This window comes from Leptinotarsa decemlineata, unplaced genomic scaffold (genome assembly GCF_025532065.1).
Source record: "Leptinotarsa decemlineata unplaced genomic scaffold, Ldec_3_MD MMD2_tig00000090_RagTag_RagTag, whole genome shotgun sequence".
NCBI classification, from domain to species: Eukaryota; Metazoa; Arthropoda; class Insecta; order Coleoptera; family Chrysomelidae; genus Leptinotarsa; species Leptinotarsa decemlineata.
The window spans coordinates 843972-866096 of NW_027412541.1; the positions used below are offsets into that span (position 1 = coordinate 843972).

The 22125-nt window shown below is 38.2% G+C and overlaps 2 protein-coding genes and 1 long non-coding RNA gene across 5 annotated transcripts in view; 2 read left to right on the forward strand and 1 right to left on the reverse strand.

Moving 5' to 3' along the window:
- The first annotated feature begins 1409 nt into the window (after nucleotides 1-1409).
- LOC111509421 (uncharacterized) overlaps nucleotides 1410-22125 on the forward strand; it is a 30558-nt gene continuing 9842 nt past the window's right edge. Inside the window, exons 1-3 of one of the 3 annotated variants that reach the window (XM_074172292.1) lie at nucleotides 1415-1872; nucleotides 1961-2248; nucleotides 7027-9030. In XM_074172292.1, coding sequence (XP_074028393.1) covers nucleotides 1830-1872; nucleotides 1961-2248; nucleotides 7027-7148 — 453 coding nt within the window. In that variant the 5' untranslated portion in view covers nucleotides 1415-1829 and the 3' untranslated portion in view covers nucleotides 7149-9030. Of the gene's footprint in view, nucleotides 1873-1960; nucleotides 2249-7026; nucleotides 9031-22125 lie in introns of those variants that run through there. The other 2 variants (XR_012464783.1, XM_074172293.1) reach the window with 2 other exon arrangements.
- On the forward strand, nucleotides 9587-11780 carry LOC141481169 (uncharacterized). Its single transcript, XM_074172290.1, has 3 exons — nucleotides 9587-9821; nucleotides 10120-10214; nucleotides 11121-11780. Exons 1-3 carry the CDS (start codon nucleotides 9587-9589, stop codon nucleotides 11691-11693), a joined length of 903 nt encoding a protein of 300 aa, XP_074028391.1. The 3' UTR covers nucleotides 11694-11780.
- LOC141481170 (uncharacterized) lies at nucleotides 13044-14776 on the reverse strand. Its single transcript, XR_012464784.1, has 2 exons — nucleotides 14269-14776; nucleotides 13044-14209 (listed from the first exon to the last, which is right to left on the reverse strand). It is a non-coding gene; the product is annotated as an uncharacterized lncRNA (long non-coding RNA).

Consider the following 22125-nt stretch of genomic DNA (forward strand, 5'->3'; position numbering starts at 1 on the left):
ATCAAATCGTGCCAACAAAATGTAATGATCGATTCCTCTCGTGAAGTATTGGCCATCAACTTTTAGACATAAGAATTTTAGGAACTTCCTTTGCACGCTCTCAATTGTTGTTTTTTGGTAGTCGTAAACCGGATTCCATGACAAAGAGCTATACTTCAAATATGAGCTATACTCAAAATATAGCAATTTTAAGGTGGCAATGCTTTTGAAGTTCTTGCCATTTCTGTAAATGAATCCAAGCATCCTATTTGCATCAGCAGTCATATTCCTTATATGTGTTGTAAATGTTAATTTACTGTCGAATGTTATACCAAGATCTGGTATTTGTTGATTGAATAATCGTACATTAAAGTTCGCTTTTTTGTTGTGAATGATATTATTTCACACATGGATACGTTCAGTTATAGACGATTATTATTACACAAAAGTTTGATTACATCTAATTCATGTTGTACACGTTGGCAGTCAGTAATGTCGTCGATTTCATAATATAGTTTCAGGTCGTCTGCAAATAGTAGGCTAGCAATATTCAAAGAGGTTGCCAAGTCATTATTAAAAATTAAAAATAAAAGAGGTCCAAGATTAGAACCTTGTGGTACCCCAGATGTAACTACGTACTGGGCCGATTTGAAAGACTCATATTCGACGAATTGTTTTCTATTAACTAGATATGATTCAATTAGAGTAAGCAGTTGGTTAGAGAGTCCCAAATTTGTCAATTTGCTGAAAAGAACGTAATGGTCTTGTTAATCAAAGGCTTTTTGAAAGTCTAAATGAACAACATCGACTTATTTTTGCTTGTCCAGGTACATACAGAGATATTGATTTAAACATGCAAGATTTGTCATTACATGATCTTTGTTGTACGAAACCATGCTGAGTAGGAGAAATAACTTTTTGAATATGGGAGTACATAACATTTTGCACACATATCTCGAAGAGTATAGAAAAGTTACATAAAATTAAAATTGCCCTGTGGTGTGTGATATCGCTAGAGTCGCCTTTTTTTATTATCGGACAAATTCGAGCCGTTTTCCACTGCTCAGGGAAGGCACAAGTTGATAAAATTAAGTTGAATAATAATATGCCTATTAGAGGTATAGAGAGAACGTCAATACAGTCCTTTATCACAAGACTAGGAACATTGTCAACGCCTGCGGTGAGTTTATTTCTTAATTTTTTTGAAGCAGTAATAATATCGATTTTAGAGAAGGCAGGGATGTTTAATGTATCTAAATCAAAATCATGAGAATTTTCACGAAGCATATTCTCGTACGAAACCAAGTATACACTTTTGAAGTAATTGGCGAATCCATTGAGAATATCCCCAGGCTTATCAAATACATCGATGGCTAAGAGGACAAATATTGTATGTTCATATTTGTCGAAAATTGAATATGTCCTGGTCTATGCCAGTCGAGATGAGATCTTTATCGTGCCCAAATATTGTACGTCCCCTTGGAACGGTTCACTAGTTACTAATGTAGCATTGAAGACATGTCCATTCACAACACCATTAACTTAGTGTACAAATGTTGTATGTCAAATGGAATATTTGTGCAGTACACAAATTTCAAATCAAACGACTTTTTTATTGTATGTCCAAATATACAATATTTGTCCAAATTATTTTTAAGGCTTGTCAGCCTAAAATACGTGTTGCACGCGTCTGCGTGAAGGCAGCAATGAAGTTGGTGAGTGGGGTATATAACTATCTGTGCTAATAGGAACTTGTTATTTTATTCCAGTACAACGTTGTATGTCAACGAGCTAGTTACGTACGAAATTGATTATAAATAGACGTATAGTGTTCGAAATATAAAAATAAAATGAACAACCGAGGAAAGCGAATAGTTCAACTTGCATTAACTAGTAAGTACTTGGACTAGGAACATTTTTTATTCTATAGATTATAGTGAAGAGTGTTGAATAACTACAGCACGAATATTTTCTGATTCAGATGTAGATGAGAATCAACACGATGTCGATGAGTCATTTGTCGACTCTGGAAGTGAGTACTTTCCGTCTGACCAGAGTAGTAGTAGTTCAGCTTCGTCAACACATGACACAGAAATTCGAGTACTTTTGCCTGTAGTTGACAACATAGAAGGTTCAGCACAAAGAGAAAGAAAACGCAGGCTAGTTGCCAAACCGGAATTATGGAAGAAAAATAAGATGCAGTTGTTACGAGTGGCTGGCAAAGAATATGTAAACAGAAAAGTGGAAACAGTAATAGCCATGTCACCAGGTATTATTGATTGCAACAACTGTAGATTTAAATGTAGCATTAACTTACCTCGGAAAAGACAAATGATAATTTGTAAAGAATATTGGGACCTTGCTGATTCAACGAAACAAAAAATTTTTTTTGCCTCTTTAGTTGAAGAGAAAAAAATTGACAGAAAGAAATCGCAATGAAAGAAAAAAAAACAGAAAACATAGTCGATATTATTATTTGTTGAATGGCTCTAATGAACGTGTAAGGGTGTGCCAAAAATATTTTTGTGCTACATTTGCATTTAGTTTTCAAGTTGTTGAAACTGCATTGAAGTATCGTGGAGACAGTGGCATTTATGTCGGCTTTGATCATCGCAAAGGAAGACCTGCTCCGAATGTAACATCCACTGAGCAAGTTTGCCACATTAAGACTCATATTGACATGTGTAGTTTGTACAGAGTTAAGGAAGTTTTAATCAACGCCAAGAGTTGTTTTTAATTATTTAATATATTACTTGAACAACGGTTCAACTACTACTTCTTCTTCTTAAAAATAAACATCAATACATAAAACTATTTTATATTTATGACAAACAGTGTTGCCAATCCTAATACCAACTTAAAATAGATTTTTCGTTGCTTTTCTTTATTAATTAGGTTATACAACACTCTCCCTCAACGGTAAATCTACTTTATGAAAAATCCAATCTTTTATTCAAATTGTCCTATTGTAAACTTAGTTTTTCTCTAAGTTTTTGAAATTGGACACAACCCAAAGGTTTAGTAAACAAATCAGCTTGTTGTTCATGAGTATTGATATACCTTAATGCTACTACATTGTCTTTAACCTTATGCCTAACGAAATGAAATCGTATATCTACATGTTTAAGCCTTTTATGGAACTCAGGGTTCTTACATACTTTTATAGCACTTTGGTTATCTGCATAAATCAACACTCGTACATACTCTTGACATATTTTCAAATCATTAAACAAATATCTGAGCCAACATGCCTCACTAACACACTGACTTAGAGCGACATATTCAGCTTCAGTCGATGATAAGCTAACAGTTGAATATTTGCGAGAAGCCCATGAAACTGTGCAGTTAAACACTTTAAAAATATATCCTGAAGTGGACTTTCTATCGGTACAATCATCCGCCCAATCTGAATCTGAATACCCTACAATAAAATTTTCACATTTCATTTTTTTATATACCAAACTCATATCAATTGTGCCTTGAATGTATTTAAATACCCTTTTGATATCTTTCCACAAATCATAACTTGCACATGTTTGATATCTGCTTAGTATGCTAACAGCTATACATATATCAGGTCTAGAACACAACATTGCATACATTAATGATCCAATAGCTTTTCTACATTTTTTTTCTATCTCAACACTTTCTGGTTTTTCTCTTTTTAAGAACTCGTGATGAAAGTTGCAATCCATGGGTATCTTTGATGGTTTACAATTTGATAACCCAAATTTCTCCAGTACATTTCTCAAGTAATTTGTTTGATTTATAGTAATTGTTCCTTCAGTTAAATTTTGTGTTATATTCATCCCTAAAAAATGTCTAATCTGACCCAAATTGTTCATTTTAAAATTAATATTCAGTGTTTTAATTATATTTTCAACTTCTATTTCATCTGTCCCTGCTAAAATTACATCATCAACATAAATTAAAATGTATGTTTTATTTTTAGCATTTACCTTAATGTACAGACAATACTCATATTCAGACCTTATGAACGACAATTTGATCATTAGTTCATGGAATTTATCATTCCAATTCTTTGGTGATGTTTTTAAACCATATAAGGATTTTCTGAGTTTGCAAACTTTACCTTCCATTTCTTGACAGCCTTTCGGAAGTAATATGTATACATCATCTTTGATCTCTCCATTTAAAAAAGCACTACAAACGTCTAGCTGATGTACTTTTAAATCATAATTATTTCACAAAGCTAAGAATATCCTTATTGATGGTAATTTTGCAACTGGACTATAGATATCAGTGAACGACATATCAGTTTGTTGAAATCCCTTAACAACTAGTCATGCCTTGAACTTAACTATACTTCCACTATCATTTCTTTTTACCTTAAACACCCACTTACACTCAATGACTTTATTTTGACCTACACTTTCGACACTCACACATTCCCGTGTATTGTTTTCTTTGAGGGCGCTTATTTCTACTTCTATTGCTTCATTCCACTTTCTCCAATTGCTACTCATCATTGCGTCTTCATATGTGAGGGGTGTCATTTGTTTCTTTGAGCTTACTCCTGTACGATTGAGCACAAAAGCAGCTGTATTAATAGCTTCTGCCCATAAGTTTTTGTTTAACTCCTGGCCTTGTATCATGGTACGTGCTGCTTCTACTAGGGTCCTATTTTCTCTTTCCGCCCTTCCGTTCTGCTGAGGTGTGTATACTACCGATCTTTGATGTCTTATGCCTTTTGTTTCTGTAAGTTCTTTGACTTCTTTGTTCAAAAATTTAAGTCCATTGTCTGATCTTAGTACTTTCATTTTGTGACCTGTTTCTCTTTCTGCTAAAGATATATAGATCTCCAAATGTCTTTTTACTTCTGACTTATTTTTCAAAAAGTACACGTATCTGTAATTTGTGAAATCGTCTTTTAGTAGAAGAAAATAGCGGGCCCCTCCCCCGGGATTCTTGCTCCATGGGCCCACATATGTCTGCATGTACTAACTGCAATGGTTCTGTGGCTCTCGATTCGCTCTCTTGAAATGGTATTCTATGCTGCTTTCCAGTTAAGCACTGTTCACATACAAACTTTTCATCAATGAAGTTAATATTATTTTTCTTTAGAAATTGTTTCATGTAGCCAACATTTTGGTGTGCTAACTTGCAGTGCCAATTGCTTAGGGTATCTGTGGTTTTTGCACTATTACATTCTGAGAAAAATGTTTCACTTTCATCTTGAAATGGACTTTCTTCCGTCAAGATATTTGCAAAAATTTCTGGATTATTTTCTTGAGAAAAGTGCATTTTATATAATTTATTTTCTCTTGTCGCTATGGCTATAACTTCACCCTTTTTATTAATAAACTCGCATTTTTCATTATCTGAAACCATAGTATATCCTTTGTCCAATGCGCATCCGGCTGAGAATAGATTGAATTTTAATTCTGGTACGTAGAGAACATTCGACAAAGTCGATTTTATCATTCTTTTTCCATTAGATGCCCAAAGTAACACTTTTCCTATTCCTTTAACTGGTACATTTTCACCATTTCCTAGTTTCACTTGTCTGCTCGTTTCAATCTGTTCTATACTCTCGAATAGTTTGCCGTTATTGCACATGTGCTCACTTGCTCCAGTATCTAAGCACCCAAGTGCTGCTTTCCTTCTGGATTTCTGAATATACCATGAATGCATTTGTTTCGCTAGAACTGCCTGCCTTTTCCCGTTTGAGGATGCTTCCATTCCTTTGGTCTCTATTTTCCATAAACCAGCATTCTTGTATTGCATGACCTTTTCTTTTGCAATTCGTGCATTTCTTCGTTTCTTTCTGATTTTGGTTTTCCTTTTTCTTGAAATAGCATTGCTTGGCCAAGTGACCTACTTTTTGACATACATGACACTTTAGACTGTTCTCTGGGGTTTATTTGACATTTTAGTTGCTACGTAGGCTGTACTGCTTTCTGAAGATTTATTTCCCTCCTCTTCAATGAGCAGTCTTGAGGTTAACTCATCCAAGGTTTGTTTATCCAATGGAACTAATTCCCATGCAGATCTAAAATGCTTATATTCGTCTGGTAATGCCATCAGAATTTTCGTGATTACCATTTTTTCTGATAATTCTTCTCCAGCTTGTTTTAGCTTACTTTTAATTGCTTCTAAGTTAGAAATGAATAACGACACCGAAGAATTATTGCCAAATTCCAGCCTGAAAAACTTCTGCTGCAAAAGATGGATGCTCACTTCCGATTCTTTGTCATACACTGATTTTAGTTTTGACCACATATCTTTCGACGATTCACAGGCTAAAATATGTGTTAGAGGTCCTTGCTCCATCCTCGTAACGATTATTTCCTGGGCTTTTGCATCACTGGTGTCCCATTTTGTCTGGTTATCTCCAGAGAGGGTTGGTCTTATTGATACTCCAGTTACTATGTCATAATAACCTCAACTTTTAAGAATTACTGTTGTTTGAAATTTCCACACTACCCAATTGTCTGCATTTAACTTTAGTGGTATCTGATTTTCCATTTTTAGTGAATTTTCTTGCTGTTTTCCTTTATACCTTTCACCTCTTTTATTTTTGGCGATTTTTCTTGGTGAACTTGTGAACTGGGCCCATAACCTGTAGTTTGTACAGAGTTAAGGAAGTTTTAATCAACGCCAAAAGTTGTTTTTAATTATTTAATATAGGTTCGTTCCAACCTTGAGTCACCAACAGATTTCCAACAGTTTGTAAATCGTTGTCAACGCGCATGTCTGTTAAATATTGGTTTCTGATTGATTTGAAATTTCTGATTGGAACAGCTTATAGTTCAACTGAAGTTTGACATGAAATTTCAACATAACCACAGAGTACTAACCTTTAAAAATAAATCTAATAAAGTGTATTTCTGGAGAGTAAAAGAAGGTTGCAGTATTTTATATCTCTATTCTATTTACTAATCAACATGGAACTGGGAGATAAATAGGTCACCGCAATATTTAATTTGGGTAATTAAAGATGTTCGTATTTTAGGTTCACTTAAAGAATTCCTAATTTTTCCTGCGCCAGCAAATACATAATTTATTTTATAACAATTTTTGCAGGTTATGTTGTTTGCAAGTTGCATGAACATAAAACAGAAACAGTAATACGGTATACGCATGCGTCAGATTATTGGTTAGAAGATAATCCTCAAACCATTCTGATAGATTTCGAACAGGTTTGAATCTTGGATGGAACAGAAAACTGATAGTTTACTAATGGTTGGAAACTCATGTTGGAACGCAATCACATTACTACGCAGAATCCTGACTGTCAGAAACTGTTTCGGACGCTGGTTGGAACGAACTTTATATTACTTGAACAACGGTTCAACTACTACTTCTTCTTCTTCTTAAAAATAAACATCAAAACATAAAACTATTTTATATTTATGACAAACAGTGTTGCTAATCCTAATACCAACTTAAAATAGATTTTTCGTTGCTTTTCTTTATTAATTAGGTTATACAACAACATGTTCCCTCGAATGGCATCCCATTATTGTCGTCGTGATACTATGAGGTATTATCTATCAAGTGTCTTGAATATCAGTGTGATATATCGTTTATACTGCAACGACTATTGCCCCAAAAATAATGTGCCACCAGTTAAGTACAATGTATTTAGATCAGTATTTAATAGTTATGATCCACCCTTGTCATTTTATAAACCGAAAAAAGATCAATGTGTAACATGTAACGCTTATAGCACTGCTACAGATAAAACAGAATTACAAAGTTAGTGGGAGGCACATAAAGCTAAAGAAAAAAGTGGAATGAAAATGAAAGCAGCTGACAAACAAAAAGCAGTCGACAATAAAGGTGAAACGTTTCGAGCTATAACATTTGACTTACAGTCAATACTTAATGTGCCTTATGCTGGAGATAGCCAAATATTCTACAGATGTAAACTTTCCGTCTACAATTTTACAATTTTTGATGCTTCCAATGCAGATGGTTATTCATATCTATGGGACGAGACACACGGAAGAAAAGTATCAGTTGAAATTGGAAGTTGTTTGCTGAAATATTTGCAATCTCTACCCAATACTGTCACACATGTTTCTTCATTTTCAGACACTTGTCTGTCAACGATGTACATCTTGAGCAACAGTATAGCAATATCTTGCCAATATCCAATCCAAAAAAGATGACCATTTGTACCTCTTACGCGAGAAGGTGATTCCAGGAGACTACAGAAACTTCGTGGAGACATTACCTATAGCCGTAGGGGCTACAGATATTGTTACAAGTGATTCTGAATACGAAACAGACTAAGGTTTAATTGTGTTTAACTTTATGAATGTCTGTTCCGTTAATAAAAATTTCATTTGTACAACTAGTACTACTTTTGACCTGATTTCATGATATTTTCAGAATTGCAGTACGGAAGCAATACCATTATATTTATGTCCATATTCTAATCCACATTTATTTTATGTCCATAGAGGGGGTTACCTTTAGTTTGTTGAAATCCCAAAATGTGATTAATATTCAACCCTAATAGAAATTTACCTAAATAAGATATAGAAGGAAGATTTAAGATGAACTTCACTGTAATTTGATTACTTTCCAATGATTCACGGTGTATAACGGTTAACTCAAAACTTTCAAATTGGTTTTACCGAAAACATCAAATTTGGACATGCAATATTTGTCCTCTTAGCCATCGACATCATCATCAAGTTTCATTATACCCGGTATACGCGAATTACCTTTTTTTACTGTGTATGAAAGACCAGAAAGTCGAGCTGTCAGATAAAATATTATTTTCAGCTAAGTTTGTAAATTGACTATATGCTGCTTTTATTTTAGTTTTGACAGTTTTTCTCAGATCCGAAAATTGATTTTGATAATATGCTGTTTTATATTTCTTATAGTTTTTATATGCTAATTCCTTTTTCTTTATATGGCTGATAACATCGACGTCGAACCATGAGGGAAATTTACGTGTTTTTAATGTTCTCAGTGGAACTGTTTGAAAGAAGATGCTGTGTAATTTTTGATATAATAAATTACATGCCGAGTCGATGTCAGTACATTCAGAAACGTCATACCCTTCGGTTGTTCTGATCAGTTCATACATAGCTGGAAAGCTTGCTTTGCGAAAATTAAATTGCATCTGTTGTATTAATAGCAAAGTCATTGATATGAGGAGTACGACAGTTCAATGAAATAGAAAGTGCAGGATGATGAACGTCTATGTTAACAAAAGGTTGATCACATTTTGAGACGATACAATCATCACAGTTGGTTATTACTAGATCCAGATCCAAAACAAATAGCGGAAATGGTACTTCCAGTATCGATCATTGCTGAAAATTGAAATTTATACATTTCCACTAAAGCCGCGTCCAGACATGTGTAATGTATCGTGTAATGTAACGTGTAATGTAATGCGAATTCTCCGTTTGGACGGTACTGCGAACATTACATGTAACGTTCGCCGAATGGTTCGAGGGAATCCATCGGATGTCGGTTTTTTGTCCGAACACAAAGGCGCTCGCCCTGGGTTCGCAGTATACGTTTGGACGTGATTTGACCTGTGTGTTATTGCGACTGCGAACCCTAGTTCAGGATAAATTAATAACGTCTATAAATCGTAATTAGCGTTATTTTTGAAATGTGGAGTGAAGACAAGTCACTAGAGTTAATCGAACTGTACAGAAAGAAGTCAGTCTTATGGAATCCGAAAGACCCTACATATTTTAAAAAATCATTAAAAAATGATGCTTGGCGAGAGATTGCAGACTCTCTGGAAATAGAAGCAGAAGAGTGCAAAAATAAAATGATTAGTTTACTTGCGTCCTATCGCAGAGAGAAGGCGAAAGGAAAGAAGCACCTGGGAACCGGAAAAGGTATGTGTATCCCTTAATTACTTAGTACTGACGGTAAAATCTTAATCCGATTTTTTGAAACTTGGCTAATCCCTTTTTTTTCAAAAATACTACGTTAATATTAATTCGAAATTAATCACATTGTCAATACTATAGATAATAGAGTTTTGCGTTGTTATAAAGCAGTAATTTTTTGCTGAAAATGGGCACTTTGCCGGCCAAAAATAATATGTACCCTCAAAAATTGAATTAGTTGTGGAGTATACAGTATACTGTGCTTTGTTACCATTTTTATATAATTTATTTTCATTTTTTGCAGGCAGTCAAGAAATATATCGAAGCACATGGTTTGCCTATGAAGCACTGGCATTTTTGGGAGACAGGGACAATCCACGAAAAAGACTTGATTCTATGGTGAGTATTTTTTATAAATGCAATAATAAATACAGTTTATAAACTACCTATACATATAATATACTTTTTAACAGTATCGATCTTGCCATGGAACTTTTCCCTCGCAGAAATAATCAGAAAATTCTTCTCTGATTTGTTTTGCTGTCAAAGGAGCTCTTCGTGGTACATTCCTAAGTGGACGTAATGAACCTGTGTTTGGTTCATTTCTCCAAGATCCTTCAACAATTTGTCCCACTTCTTCATAATCGAAAGATCCAAGCGGTGTGTAATGTCTTTGAGATTCCGAATTTCTTCTTAAAAAGTTATGTAGATGTGCAATGGTCATAACTATAATCTCAGCGTTTTCGGGTTGGAGAAGTATTGGCCTACGTAAAACTCTAAAAACTGAAGCAATGATTCCGAAAACATTTTCAACAATTCTACGCGCTCTGCTTAAACGGTAATTGAAAATTCTTTGTTTTGAAGGAAAATCTCCTGAATATGGTTTCATTATATGTTCAGCTAGTGGAAATGCAGAGTCACTAACAAGCACATAAGGCACTTCTTTATTTCTTCCAACTAAAGTTTCTGCTGGTGGTAAACCCAAGTTATCAGCTCCCAATTTTTTAAAAAAAAATTGTATCCTTAAATACCCCACCATCTGATATTCTGCCTTGACATCCGGCATCCACAAATACAAAATTATATTCTGCATCCACTACGCCAAACATAACAATGCTGAAAAATGACTTGTAGTTACGATATTCAGTTCCACTGTGAATTGGAGCATCGATAATAACATGTTTTCCATCCATAGAACCAATGCAGTGGGGAAAATTCCATAGTTCTTCAAACTTTTTTGAGATTTCTTTCCACCCCGCTGGAGTAGTTGGAACCTGAAAATTCAAAAATTATATTTTGTTGCAGGCAGTAGACATCGACGTCGTAAGTGACAGTGTTTCGACACATGATGGAAATGATAGTTTGACGGAATCAGACATGCCAAGAGAGCCCATTTCACATTCCCAACCACTAAAAAAAAAGAGAAGTTACACGGAACCTAGAGAAAACAAAAAAATTGAAATGCTAGCTGAAGCCCTCGACATACTAAAGACAACGACCACTCAGACTCAACCCGCATCAAACGTTTCATTGGATAACGAAAATCTTCATTTTATTAATTTCATTGGCAACAAAATGGTGAAGTATCCACCAAATGTTAGGAATGCTGTAGAGCGTGCTATAACAGATGTATTATTTAAAGCTGATGACGGATATTATAATTTTTATCCTAATCGGTATGCACAACAGTTACAGCAATGGCCTAGCAACAACACGACCTGCACTACCGCTCAAACGCCCGCACCTCCTGTACGTGAGGAGATACCCGCTTCTTCACCATATGAAACGTCTTCTCAGTCATCACCCGCTTATTCACAACTATCTCCCGGTTATTCACAACTATCCCAAGAATCTCTCGACATTCAAGATTTGATATAAAACAAACATATGTTTCTGATACTATCTAAATTTAAAACTAAATTTAAATTCAAATAAAAGGTAATAAATAAGTATTAAAAACTTACCCGTATATTTTCTTTTAAGGCTTCAATAATTGTCAAGCAAACTTCTGGGACAATCAAGGAAATAGATTGCTTCGAAATTCTGAAAATGTATTGTAGACTTGTGTAAGAATACCCCGTAGCTAAAAATCTCATTGTTAGTGCTAATCTATCTTGAACTGATATAGCAGCTCTCATTGGGGTATCATATTTTTCTATTTTTGTCCGACTAAAGTAATTAAATATTCGAAATCGATAGGCGACATACGTGTGAAATTTTTGTATTGCCCACTTAATTCCTGAGATTTTAAATCAATCAACAATTCCGAACCGGCTCTTTTTGTATATAATTGTGTTTTCCACCAACGACGACTACGGCGTGGTTTAGTCTCATCTTCATTTTCCTCCACAAGTAAATACATAGCTATAAATGCAGCTCCCGCAACTGCTACCTCTCTCGACATGTTCGCGAATACTAAATGGATAGACAATTCGCGGTAAGTATTCTGGTTGCATTCGTTCTATGCTCAGGTAGCGTCCAAATGAATTCGCATACATTACACGTTACATTACATGATACATTTCATATGTCTGGACGCGGCTTAAGATGATTGGGGAACGTGTATCGATGGGCTCATGATTAAAATCGTACTCCTCTAATAACTCATTCACCGGATTATTACTTACATAAATGGCTCCATTAAAAATCCGTCCCCAATTCGAGCCTAGGTCTGGGATGGACTCTAGTTTCAGATTCAATTCGTGAATCTGACAATGAAATATTTTTTGTTTGAAAATGTTTATGATTCGGTTTGGAAAATGTTTTATTGACTGCCGGAAACGTATTAGTATATCGTCGGTCGGTAGCCAAGCGGTTTGGCGTGGGTGATTTGTTCACTCACTCGAATTGATTGCCGTGTTGGTCGGTGGTTCAAGCCCTAGTCTGAACGATCGATCTTCACTTGCTATCGTCCAACCCGTGTTAGAAATCACACGTTACAAGGTAAGACCTCGTTAATCCTTAGCTCGCACAAGTTTCGACTTCTGAGGGGTGCGTAGGGGTGCGACAGCTGGTTAACGGAAAAACAGATATGCCGTTTTGGGAGGTACCATCACCTTCCCATTTCGTTTTTTCTATTTGAAAATGATAATCGGCCTGTTGCAATCTATCGACCGCCGATAATAGTGAATCAGTTCCTACCAATACCGCCGAAATGTGCGGAGGAAAATGACGCGCAATTGTGGCTATTAGTTGTTCATTACTATACGGGGGTTGTAAATGTCTGGCCATTGATAAATATTTATTGAAATAATTTACAAAAGAACCGTCACTTTCCCTATATCTTGCAGACTCCAATTTTATTTTCAGTTGCAATTGCCTTGTAGCTCCCCAAAACTGATCCAAGAAAGCTTTCCGAAATTGTTGATAATTAGGTAACAAAAGTTTTCGCAAACGCATCAAACTGAAGTTTGATGCGTTTGCATGATCTTCAAACAAGTTACTGATGCAGAGTGTAAATTGGTTGAAACTTTCGTTACTGACATCTAAGAATGTTTCAATATAATTCAAGAAATCTAGGGGGTGTAAAGTACCCTTGTTATTAAAGATAGGCAATGATTTACAGGCTTTCAGATCCTCGGAATTTTTCTTTATGGGTCTGTTATTCATTTGACTACAATTTGGTATAGGACAACTATTATTTCCTACAATCAGAGAATTTTCGTTAATAGGCAACCCAATTTTTTTTTGTTCTCCTGCTAAACCTATAGAAATGCAAAATCTCGATTGAAAATCGTGCCCAGTTACTTTACTACTATCCCTATTGTTATCCCTGATATTCTTACAGTCGGGTACGTATTGAACATAATTACTATTTTTATTAATTTCCGAAAGATCCAGTAATGATTTTCTGACTTCTTCTCTGATAATTTCTATTATTTGCTCCTGAGACAGAGTTGAACATTGATTTAAACCCGGATTGGAATCCGTGACTGTACTCATTGTAACGTTTCCCCCTGGATGTGGTACCGAAGTGGTGTTCGCATAATATGATAAGGAGGTCGCTCCAAGATGTGTAAAATCAGAATGTGACACCTCCGGCAATGTCGTTGTAGGTGAAACATATCCTTGAGTTGATATGGAGATTTGAAAATCGTTACCATTTTCTTTACTATGATTTGTTTGGTGGGATTTTCCATTTACCGTCGATTTGGCACTTTGTTACTGATTATTCATTCCTCCTTTGCTTCTCAAGTTATATGTTGAGGTAGCCATCATGAAACAGCAATAAAAAAATCCTGGCCACTGAAACGAGTTTTTTCTCTCAGGGTTTTTCGTGGGTGGTCAGGGAAAATCAGACTGCTGCTCTTATAATATGGAACTTTTACTGATTCGGAGTGAAATGAGTAGACAATACAGACATCAATAATGGATGGTTACTCGCAAATATACAGCTGAAATAAGATGAAATTAGTTCTCACAATATAACACAACTGGCTTTACCATTGCCTACCTAAAATAAAATGCAGGCACGGGTCGCCACAATACAAGTATTACCTTTCAGACCCCAGGGAAATACACTGAATATTATTACACTGAATGATGTGTGGGTAACAATAAAACCACGGACTTTTACTTCGTTTCAACAAATCTCTCTCTGCCAACGCGATTCAATAAAATAGTTTCCGATATAAAAACGGTGGCGGTTTTTCTGTACATTCCGATAGATGCGAGGTTTTTAGACATACCGAGAATCGCTGTGGCAAGCAACCCATCATACAAATATATAAAAGATGTATGAAAAATATATGTTAATGGAGTAAACGTAAAATAAGGCAGAGGAAAAATGCCCGTGTTTTGATACACCAGTATTTGAACTGCAATTTTTCAGAGGAATATATAGTAAATCTCATTATACGACATTTTGATCAAAATCTAGAAGAAATGATGATGTTATATAATTTTAAAAATAATGATAGTTTATGTCAGTTCTTAATGACCCAAGAGAGACGTATAATCAATTATAATAGTTTTCAAAATAGGGTTAATGAAAATAATAATCGACAAGCATATAGTAATGGTGAAAACAATAATTATTAAGTATAACAGAAATTAAAATAAAGAAACAAATAGGAGATAATGATAATTATACTAATAATGGATATTATAATAACAGACAACAAAATAATAATAATCGATATGAAATTATGATTAATAATAATATTATTAATAATAATAATAATAATAATATTATCCTATCTTCGGCGGCAGGGCTATATAGCTCCTCCCCAGTCTGCTAACGAAGTGGTAGAAGTGGCAGTTCTACCACCCGTTGGCACGGCTGGAGAGGAGACTCGCACCATACCACCAATGGAGACGACAATCAGAACACGCAGGGCGCTCCACAGAATTAGGCCCCTGAAGCCACAAGAACTGGCTTGTTTGGATGCGGAGGTTCATAGTGTTCTAACAGAAGAGGCTGACATCTGGCAAATCAACACCGCCGTGTATAACGTCGTCCAATCGCTTTCCGAATCGGAAGGACGAAATCCCGGCCTTGCGGTTCGGAAGATTGAACGGCGTGTACACAAGATGGAGGCTAAGATCACGTCGGCGAGACAACACGCGTCTCGTATCCAATGTGTGATGGACTACAGGGCGGCCAATAGGCCTTTCACGCCCGCAGTGCGGCGAATAGCCGCCAATTTACGACGTATCCATCACACTCTAAGCCAAGGCGTGCTGTTGACCACCAAACAGCATTGCCTTGATAGGATACGAATGCTAGTGGCTGCTAAGAAGTCACTAGTGAGGCGAGCGAGAAGTATCGCGGAAAATCTTAGGTTCCGCGAGAAACCTTCTCGCTTATTCCAAGAGCCTCCACGTGTTGTGGATAATCCGCCGACTGCTGATCAGGTGGAATCCTTATGGAAGGATATCTATGAACACCCGCAGCCACTCAACTTAGACACTCCAGCCCTAGCGCAGTTCGAAGCTTTCAACAGAGAGCTTCGACAGCCTGAGCTCAATGAACTGCGCAACCCGATAACCCGGATGACGTTCGAAGAGCCCTTGTTGGTTCCAAGAACTTTGCTGCTCCAGGCCCAGATGGGCTGAACACTTATTGGTGGAAAAAACTACCAAGTACCCACCGCCATCTGGCCAGAGTTTTCAACTTATGGCTGGACGGAGAGCAGCCGATTCCGGATTGGTTTGTCGAGGGGCGGACCGTTCTCATCCCCAAAAGCGGAGATTTGTCGATTCCTAAGAATTACAGACCGATAACATGCTTGAATTCGTGTTATAAGTTGTTTACAAGCATCTTATACACACGAATACTCACCGCAGTTGACCGAGTGTTCGAACGGATATATGAACAGAGAGGGTCGAAGAGAGGAGTCGCTGGATGTAAAGAGAACCTGCTCATCGATAGATGTGTAACGCAGGACTCGATACAATATAAGCGTAACCTCTCTATGGCCTGGATCGATTACCGTAAGGCATTTGATACAATTTCGCATGAGCTCATTTTGCATTTGCTCAGATGCCTTGCGGTACCCGACAACATAGTGAGATGCATTGAACAACTGATACCACTTTGGCGAACTCGCTTCACCATAACATCTGGTCAAGCAAGAGTCCAAACAGGGTGGGTCACTTTCAGAAGGGGTGTATTTCAGGGTGATTCCCTCAGTCCACTTCTATTCTGCATCTCACTATTGCCATTATCCGTTGCGCTCAGAAACACTCGAGGGTATAACTGTGGCACCCCCGGAAACCGGAGGCACAAGGTCACCCATCTGTTTTATATGGATGATCTTAAACTTTATGCCTCTGGAGAGAAGGATCTCCATCAGTCCTTGAGGGTGGTGGAAGAGTACACGCATGCTATCGGTATGAAATTCGGGATAGACAAATGTGCAATGGTTCATCTCAAAAGAGGACGATGCGGGGACTACGGAGAGGATGTGCAGCTCGTAGATGGAAGCATCCTACACCATCTGGATGCCGGAGAGACGTATACTTACCTCGGGGTGGAACAACGCCACTCACAAGAGGTAACCGCAGTGAAAAACTCTCTCCGCGGCAAGTATCAGCACAAACTTCGACAGATCTGGTCATCGGAGCTGTCGGGGAAGAACAAAGTTGCTGCAACAAATATGCTTGCCGTTCCAATCTTACTCTACTCGTTTGGAGTAGTGAAGTGGACTCGGGAGGAGCTGTATCAACTCGACGTAGGGACCCGAAAAATGATGCATCTCTATAGGAGTTTGCATCCCAAATCGTCCGTTCCACGGTTGTACTTCCCCCGACAACAGGGAGGTCGTGGACTTTTGAGTTTGGAGTGTCTACATGACAGAATGGTACTGGATACAGCCTGTAAAGTCGTCAGGAGTTCGGATCCCCTTCTCTGCATGGTCCGTGACCATGAGAGAGCAGGAATTGGAGCATTTCTCTTTAGGGCAGCTGCTCGAGCAGCTGATGAACTCGGTATAGTTTTCGACTCTGAACGAGGTGACTACAACTCTGTCACCGAGTTGGAACCCGTTCAGCAAAAAGCTCAGATAAAAGCCGCAGAGATCACCTTACTTCTGCGGAGACACAGGGATAAGCCAATGCATGGGGTCTTCTTCAATAACATTGAAGATCTTGGCTTATCAAAGCGCCTGACGTTCGCTTTTCTCAGGTCGAGTGGGCTGAAGTCGGAAACTGAGGGGTTCATCATGGCTTGCCAGGATGGTGTCTTCAACACCTTAGTCTACCGCAGTCGCGTGATGGGTATAGAGGTTCCTGACACAAGGTGCAGGGCCTGCCGCGAGGCGCCCGAGACCCTAATGCACTTGCTATCAGCATGTCCAGCATATGCGGTCTCGGCCTATATCCATCGACATAACGCGGCCCTAAGAGTGCTATATTACCATCTACGGCACTCTTACGGTATTGACGAGACACCGGTGTTGCCCTACGCTCCGGGGGATATTGAATCCGTTGTGGGGAACGAGAAGTGCCGAATTTATTGGAACTATTCGTTCCCCACCCTCAGGCTCATACAAGCTAATAAGCCTGATGTAGTCCTTCTCGACCACCAGACCAAAACGATATTTGTCGTGGAGTTTTCAGCTCCTGGCGAGACGAATATCGTCAGAAAAGAGGAGGAAAAACGGATAAAATATCGAGATTTTCTCTTCGAACTCCGCAGACTCTATCCAGATCACTCTGTCAAGATGGTCGTTCTGATTGTTGGAGTCCTTGGTGGAATGATGTCTTCCCTACTCTCGAATCTAAAAATCATACCGGCTTGCCGCACTAAGGCAGAAATCTTAGCCGCACAGATGCAGAAGGCTGTCATTCTTGGCTCACTGCGTTTGCTCAGGGCACATGATTCTCGGACCCAATGATCACTTACCCCACGGTGTGGGGAGTGGTCATTGGTTGATTATGCTGGCGCGCCCTCCCGAATGTGTCGGGGCTTCGGGGGATAGGGCCTGACGAGCGCACACTACGGTGAAAAAAAAAAAAAAAAAAAAAAATAATAATAATAATAATGCTGATAATAATGCAGCTGATGAACACGGTATAGTTTTCGACTCTGAACGAGGTGACTACAACTCTGTCACCGAGTTGGAACCCGTTCAGCAAAAAGCTCAGATAAAAGCCGCAGAGATCACCTTACTTCTGCGGAGACACAGGGATAAGCCGATGCATGGGGTCTTCTTCAATAACATTGAAGACCTTGGCTTATCAAAGCGCCTGACGTTCGCTTTTCTCAGGTCGAGTGGGCTGAAGTCGGAAACTGAGGGGTTCATCATGGCTTGCCAGGATGGTGTCTTCAACACCTTAGTCTACCGCAGTCGCGTGATGGGTATAGAGGTTCCTGACACAAGGTGCAGGGTCTGCCGCGAGGCGCCCGAGACCCTAATGCACTTGCTATCAGCATGTCCAGCATATGCGGTCTCGGCCTATATCCATCGACATAACGCGGCCCTAAGAGTGCTATATTACCATCTACGGCACTCTTACGGTATTGACGAGACACCGGTGTTGCCCTACGCTCCGGGGGATATTGAATCCGTTGTGGGGAACGAGAAGTGCCGAATTTATTGGAACTATTCGTTCCCCACCCTCAGGCTCATACAAGCTAATAAGCCTGATGTAGTCCTTCTCGACAACCAGACCAAAACGATATTTGTCGTGGAGTTTTCAGCTCCTGGCGAGACGAATATCGTCAGAAAAGAGAAGGAAAAACGGATAAAATATCGAGATTTTCTCTTCGAACTCCGCAGACTCTATCCAGATCACTCTGTCAAGATGGTCGTTCTGATTGTTGGAGTCCTTGGTGGAATGATGTCTTCTCTACTCTCGAATCTAAAAATCATACCGGCTTGCCGCACTAAGGCAGAAATCTTAGCCGCACAGATGCAGAAGGCTGTCATTCTTGGCTCACTGCGTTTGCTCAGGGCACATGATTCTCGGACCCAATGATCACTTACCCCACGGTGTGGGGAGTGGTCATTGGTTGATTATGCTGGCGCGCCCTCCCGAATGTGTCGGGGCTTCGGGGGATAGGGCCTGACCAGCGCACACTACGGTGAAATAAAAAAATAATAATAATAATAATAATATAGATAGATAGATGTGTAACGCAGGACTCGATACAATATAAGCGTAACCTCTCTATGGCCTGGATCGATTACCGTAAGGCATTTGATACAATTTCGCATGAGCTCATCTTGCATTTGCTCAGATGCCTTGCGGTACCCGACAACATAGTGAGATGCATTGAACAACTGACACCACTTTGACGAACTCGCTTCACCATAACATCTGGTCAAGCAAGAGTTCAAACAGGGTGGGTCACTTTCAGAAGGGGTGTATTTCAGGGTGATTCCCTCAGCCCCCTTCTATTCTGCATCTCACTATTGCCATTATCCGTTGCGCTCAGAAATACTCGAGGGTATAACTGTGGCACCCCCGGAAACCGGAGGCACAAGGTCACCCATCTGTTTTATATGGATGATCTTAAACTTTATGCCTCTGGAGACAAGGATCTCCATCAGTCCTTGAGGGTGGTGGAGGAGTACACGCATGCTATCGGTATGAAATTCGGGATAGACAAATGTGCAATGGTTCACCTCAGAAGAAGACGATGTGGGGACTAAGGAGAGAATATACAGCTCGTAAATGGAAGCATCCTACACCATCTGGATGCCGGAGAGACGTATACTTACGTCGGGGTGAAACAACACCACTCACAAGGGGTAACAGCAGTGAAGAACTCTCTCCACGGCAAGTATCAGCACAAACTTCGACAGATCTGGTAATCGGTACTGTCGTGGAAGAACAAAGTTGCTGCAACAAATATGCTTGCCGTTCCAATCTTACTCTACTCGTTTGGAGTAGTGAAGTGGACTCGGGAGGATTTGTATCAACTCAACGTAAAGACCCGAAAAATGATTCATTTCTATAGGAGTTTGCATCCCAAATCGTTCGTTCCACGGTTGTACTTCCTCGACAACAGAGAGTCCGTGGAATGGTACTGGATATAGCCTGTAAAGTCGTCAGGAGTTTGGATCCTCTTCTCTGGATGGTCCGTGACCATGAGACAGCAGGAATTGGAGTAATTCGCTTTAGGGCAGCTGCCCATGCAGCTGATGAACTCGGTTTAGTTTTCGAAACTGACACCGAGTTGGAACCCGTTCAGCAAAAGGCTCATATAAAAAAGCCACAGAGATCATCTCACAAGCTAATAAGCCTGATGTAATCCTTTTCGACCACCAGAGCAAGACGATATTTTTCGTGGAGTTTTCAGCTCCTGGCGAGACGAATATTGTCCGAAAAGAGGCGGAAAAACGGATAAAATATCGAGATTTTCTCTTCGAACTCCGCAGACTCTATCCAGACCACTCTGTCAAGATGGTTGTTCTGATAATTGGAGTCTTCGGTGAAATGATGCCCTTTCTACTCTCGAATCACAAAATCATACCGGCTTACCGCACTAAAGCAGAAATCTTAGCCGTACAGAAGCAGAAGGCTGTCATTCTTGGCTCACTGCGCTTGCTCAGGGCACATGATTCTCGGACCCGATGATCACTTGCCCCACGGTGTGTGGAGTGATCATTGGGTGCTGGCGCACCCTCCAGAATGTATCGGAGCTTCGGGGATACGGCCTGACCAGCGCAAACTACGGTTGAAAAGAAAAGAAGATACAACTATAACAGAGAATATAATAATAACAATAACAGATTTGGACAAAATAGGTATAATAACAATAATAATAACAGATATTACAATAATAATACATACAGACGAAGAGGTAGAAGTGCAGATAGGAGCAGTGAAAGCGACTATAGGGCTTATAATAATGAAAGACAGGACAAACGGTATAGACAACAAAGGAGAAGTGAAAGTACAAAGGAAATACAATATATAAATGACATACGACAGCCTGAAACTAGGACAGACACACAACGGACACAGAATGAGGTGGAAATCTCAAATAATCAACAAAATTTTCAGTAAGTGAGCTACCAAAAACAAATTTTGACAAAATGCAATATGCAAGAATTCATCAACATCCTAGGGAATTTACTGAAATTGAAAAAACTTGTCAATTAGGAAATGTTAGAGGTCTTATAAAAATATTAGTCAATTTTTATGATAAAAATATTGAATTATAGATATAGGATCTGAAATTTCTTTACTAAATTCAAAATTTATTCGGGAATTCAATTTGGAACATTTGTGTTACAGTATCCCAAAAACTGTATTGGTAGGTGCAAATAATAAAAAGTTACATGAAGTAACCAGAAGACTAAATAGTGTAATAAAATTTAATAACAAAGAATTTGTCAAGCAAATTTTTAATAATAGAAAATTTACGATATAACGCAATAATTTGAACAGACGAACTTGATAGAAATATCGTAATAATTGACCATGACAAAGGAATATTACAGATAGGGGAAAATAATTGAATTTATAGACAACAATGAAAATGAATCTAAAATAAACACTATAATTATACATCAAATAAATAACAGACCAATGGGGGAAAAACACGTAATAGATATTGAATGTGAGCAACAAATGAATGATAAGGTATTAATATTGATAAATGAACATCCAAATTTAATCAATAATGAAAATAGAGTAATGGATAAATATATTCACAAAATAGAGGTTGAAGGTATACAAAATTCCAAGTCTAAAACATACTTTATTCCTCATAAATTTCGGAATCAGGTTAAACAAGAAATAACAAAAATGTTAGAATAGAAAATAATTGAAAGATGCAATTCAAAACACATTAATAGTATCGTTGTAGTAAAAAAAAATAATGGTAAATTAAGATTATGTTTGGAAGCTAGAT